The sequence below is a fragment of the Morone saxatilis genome, unplaced genomic scaffold (genome assembly GCF_004916995.1).
Source record: "Morone saxatilis isolate NCDOM2014 unplaced genomic scaffold, NCSU_SB_2.0 Contig2, whole genome shotgun sequence".
NCBI classification, from domain to species: domain Eukaryota; kingdom Metazoa; phylum Chordata; class Actinopteri; family Moronidae; genus Morone; species Morone saxatilis.
Window position 1 is genome coordinate 19,362,276 of NW_023339762.1, and position 4,838 is coordinate 19,367,113.

Consider the following 4,838-nt stretch of genomic DNA (forward strand, 5'->3'; position numbering starts at 1 on the left):
TTTATTTATCCAGAGGGAAATTCAAGATGTGAATGTATGTATTGTATGTATTCAATATGCATGTATACAATGTATGTATTCTTTAAAGACAGAGGTTTATTTTACTCTATAGGTGACATTATCCACCAGTCTCCGGGCAACTTGGAGCCACAGCACTTGAAAATGCTGCTGTCGTGTCTGCAGACGAGCAATAATCCATCTGACAGATGTCGGATCCTGCTTACGTTGGGAAATGCTGCTGCCTTCACTGTGAATCAGGTAAGTAAACTTGCTCTAAAACCTTCTGCAAGTGAGTTTAGTGCTGTTTGCTCTGTGTACAGCTTGTGACATTATCTCTGTGCAGCCATGTAATATCATTTTTCTTTTTTCTTTTTTCACTGATCCTCCAGAATTTAATACGGGAATTTGAAGGGATTCATATCGTAGCTGGTTTCCTCTCTGATCCTGCGGCAGAGGTTAGAGTGCAGACTCTGAATGCTTTAAATAATCTGTGTATGAACATCCCAAACCAGGAACAAATAAAGGTATGTTGTCGTGTACTTTACAGCAAATAACATGCAATCTGTTGCTGAGTAAAGATTGTTTTTGGGTTATATATTCATGTCCGTTTCACATAAAAACTCACCTTGTCTTACAGGTTTATGTGCCACAAGTGCTGGAGCTGATTGAGATGTCACCGGTGAATTCTGACCTTCAGCTTTGTGCTCTCAGGCTGCTGACAAACCTTTCAGTCACAGATAAACATCAACACCTGCTGAAGAAATCAATTACACTTCTACTCTCTCTGCTTGTCGTGAGCAATGAAGCCTTACAGGTCGGTATCATTTCGTCGCACCTGATTGATCGTCCTCACATTCGTTCCAAAATCAGTTGTCAGAAGCTATTAAAGTTGTTTTTAAACAATTCTTATGTCATGATTATAAAGTATTGGTGCTTGTTGGAAAGCAGACATGGCCAGTAGAGCTGAGAATGCAATATGAATGAGTTAAGCGCTTATAATATTTGTGTTTCAGCTTCAGGCTTCTAAGGTCCTTGTGAATCTGTCGTCTAATCCGGATATGATGGATGACATTGTTCAAGCTCAGGTAAGAACAAAGGGATGATAATGCAGTCTTAATCTGATCATCCCCATGTAAGTCAAACAACTGGTGTCGTCGGGCATGTTTTTATGTAACACACAGCAAGATAGTTAGCATGGCTCTGTATTTATAGGCAAGGCACATTTATTTATATAGGACATTTCATACCCGAGGCAACTCAAAGTGCTTTCACAAGCAGAAGCAGAAATAAAACAAGAAACAAGTGATAAAACCTCTAAAAGCAAGCAAGCAAAAGCACGCCGAGATGAAACTATTATATTAGACAGGTGAGAAAGAAAAGAAAAACATAAAAGTTAAAAACTGTAAAAAAGAAATAAACAATAAAACAAACTAACAAATAAAATTGATTTAGAAGAAAAGTAATTAAAATAAATGTTAAACAGGTAGGTCTTTAACTTGGATTTAAAGTTATTCAGCATTGTTTCAAGTCTTAGTTCTTCTGGCAATTTGTTCCAAGTTTGAGCAGTATAGAAACTAAAGGCAGCTTCTCCATGCTTAGTTTTGACTCTGGATACAGCCAGTAATCCAGAACCAGTCGACCTGGGAAGTCTGCAAGGTTCATACTGGGTCAGGAGATCTGATAAGTATCTTGGACCTAAACTGTTTTTTAGGGTTTTTGGACAAGCAATAGAAGTTGATTCTGTGATAAACTGGTACAAACAGAAGTGCAGTATTATTAACATTTTGTTGTCAAACTAACAGGGGTCCAAGTTTCATCACAAATCCTAATTTTCATACTGGTTTTTTATGCTTTCTGCTATAGGCACCGGCTTCTGTTGTGCTGGTGTTTGATGCACGGACAGCTCCTGCGGTGCTTCTACGACTGCTGACGTTTGCAGGGAACCTAAAGGCCTGGAGGCCGTCTGCCCAGGTGGTGGATGAACTGAGGCGGAAGCAGGATTGCCTCTTCCGGGTCATGTTAGATGAGTCTTCCCAGCTCCACAGTAGACTGGTCCAGCTGCTTTCACACCCTGATGGGGAGATTCAGGCCCAGGTGGCTCGCATCTTGACATAGAACTGCACTCTTGATCCATGCACAGCTTTAGCTCCCACACATTTTACCAAAGCCGTCAACCTATCACCCTTCCAGTTCAATTCTAAATCTGTTCACATTAACCTTAGAGCAAGCTGTGTAGCCTCTTCTGGATACTCAGCTTGCACACTCTCTCCCTAGATCAATTATTACCACACATATACTCAACTAAATGATCTATTCCACCTCACCAGCCACTCCTCCCAGTTTCTTACACTATAAATAATTAATGAGTGAGCAGGAAGCAGGATTCATTCATTCATTCAGTCGTGTAAAAACAGGCCACCTCTCCCGGTTCCTTTATCCTGCCAGCAAAAGTTTTCTTCTCATTGCCAGAGACTCTTCTCCTTCAAAGATCCACAGTGCCCTTCTTTCTGAGAACTTCACCTACTTTCTCTGAAAGATATATTCCAGGTGAAATTTCTGAACCCAAACCCACTGCCAAACATTTTCTAGAGAATGTGTCAGAATGACTTGTGCTGCATGACCCCACTTGCTAGTCCTCTGTGGTTCAGAGAGACACTTGAGACGGAGAGATGAAGAGGCTACTGGCCGCACGCCTCAGCATGCCTTCGAGACACGAATGAATGGATGTGCTACAGCTCCAGTCCTTGCTAATTCATCAACATGATGGATTTAAAGATGACCCCTTGACGGTTCTTCAGTGAAAGCAAGATCTTTTATCTACGTATTTAATTTGAGAAGTAGTGCATCGTTACTATAGAAGAGCCAAAGTGAGACGGGGCGGTTGGCTGCGTGCTCTGTGACAATGTGAGAAGTTCGATGTGTCGGGAAGACCCTGGAGTTCAAACACTGCCTCCCCCGCATTGAGAAGAGTTAGTTGAGGTAGTTGGAACACCTGTGAAGGATGTAACTTTGGCTTTGGAACTGCACCAACAATGACTGCCTGGGAGAAACCCCCCAGCACTGATCCAGGACGTACTGCTGGGGCTGCATCTCTCAACTTAAGAACACCCGCTTATCCCCCAGGGAGGAGCTGGAGGAAGCTGCAGGGGAAAAGGATGTCTGGACTGCTATGATTGTTTCAACTACCACAAAAATCGTGCAGATATGCAGCTTGGAAATAAATGTAGGAAGGGGGATGACCTGTGAAAGCAGTCTGTAATAATAATGATAACAACAATGATAAAAGCCACGATTACTGTGTTTGAACATTTGAATTAAAACAGCGAGTGAATGTTAAATTGAAGCCTTATTATGTGTTAAGTTATGCACTTACTGTAATAAGACAGGCTGTAAGTGACAGGTCCATATGTTGTCTAGCCCGAGGACTGGCGCTGTGGACCCATCTGCTGACTTGTTAACAATATTTACAGAGAGGAGGGTAGGTGTAGGTGCGTACCTCTGATTTGCATGAAAAATTGTGTGTTGGAATATAATTTTTTATGCAAGGATTTTATGGCATGAGCCAGGGTGTTAAAAGAAATGCTGCACATTTTCATGTTTGGACACTGACTTTATTGAACCCAAATCCCAAATATCTCTCAGGCAACATGGTTTACCAGAACAGATATTTAGATTCTCATATTTATTAAATTAAGTTAGTCAACATTTTGCCTATAAAATGAGAAATATGCTTGTTATGTCTCTTTTGAATGGTTCAATAAATACCTGATATAAAATATGATGGACATCCACATCCTTATTTCTCCTGTTTGCTAACATATATTACACCAGAAATATTCACTGAATTTGTGACAAGCTCTGCTGTCATTAGATTGTAGGCTGTGCAGTTGGCTTTATCAGAAACAAACTCTGCATACGACGTCTTAAAAGCAGAGCAAGAATCCAAGTAGAAATACAGATTTTTGTGTAAGCAAGGACTAAATATAGAAGTAAGGAATAAACTTCTTTCCTTAAGTAAAAGTAAAAAGTACTCTCTTGGTTTCTTTAGAGGACATTTCTACTGGCCTCTTCTGCCCAAAGCTAACTGAAACTTTTAATATGGTCAGGTCTCCCTTTCTTGTCTGATATGCCTGTTTTTTAAAATGTAAGGAGTAAAAAGTACAGATATTTGTGTGAAAATATAAAGATAAAAGTAAAACATTTCAGAAAAATAAATAAAATACAGTAACAAAGTATTTGTACTTTGTTATTGTATTTCCCACCTCTGCAAGAATCAGAGGATTCCCATCTAGGTACATATTTAACTGTCAAAATGTATCTCTAATTGTCTTTTATCATATGATTTTTTTTGCCCTCCCAGGTAATCTGGTATGGTTCTCTTAATTGTTTCCAACTGAGTCCAAAATCATTATAAAATACCAATTTTAGTGAGGAAATATTCACAGATTACCAGTATTACCAATACCAATTGTACACCGTTGTGACATCTCAAAGGTCCTCAAAAGACTTCTGTCTATATATATAACAAATAACTTTACTAAACAATATTTAAAGGACCAGTGTGTAGGATTTAGTGGGAGTGAAGTTGTAGATTGCAACTAACTGAACACTGCTCGCGTCTGTATTTGACAACCTGAGAATGAGAACGAGCTGTGAAGTGTGTAGGAGAAACTACGGTGGCTGTGAAAGGCCCTATTTAGAGCCAGTGTTTGATTTGTCCGTTCTGGGCTACTGTAGAAACATGGTGATTTAACCTGGTGGACTCCATGGGAGGCAACCCAGCTCATTCTAAGGTAACAAAAACACAATGATTCCTATATTCAGCTGATTATACAGTA

General features: G+C 39.8%; 1 protein-coding gene across 1 annotated transcript in view; it reads left to right on the top strand.

The window, feature by feature from the left end:
• The window catches only part of armc10 (armadillo repeat containing 10), a 4,616-nt gene extending 838 nt beyond the window's left edge, over positions 1-3,778 (top strand). The window contains exons 2-6 of the mRNA XM_035665151.1: positions 113-258; positions 390-524; positions 638-814; positions 1,014-1,085; positions 1,864-3,778. Of these exons, the coding sequence (XP_035521044.1) occupies positions 113-258; positions 390-524; positions 638-814; positions 1,014-1,085; positions 1,864-2,115 (782 nt within the window). The 3' untranslated portion in view covers positions 2,116-3,778. The remainder of the gene's footprint in view (positions 1-112; positions 259-389; positions 525-637; positions 815-1,013; positions 1,086-1,863) is intronic.
• The last annotated feature ends 1,060 nt before the right edge of the window (positions 3,779-4,838 follow it).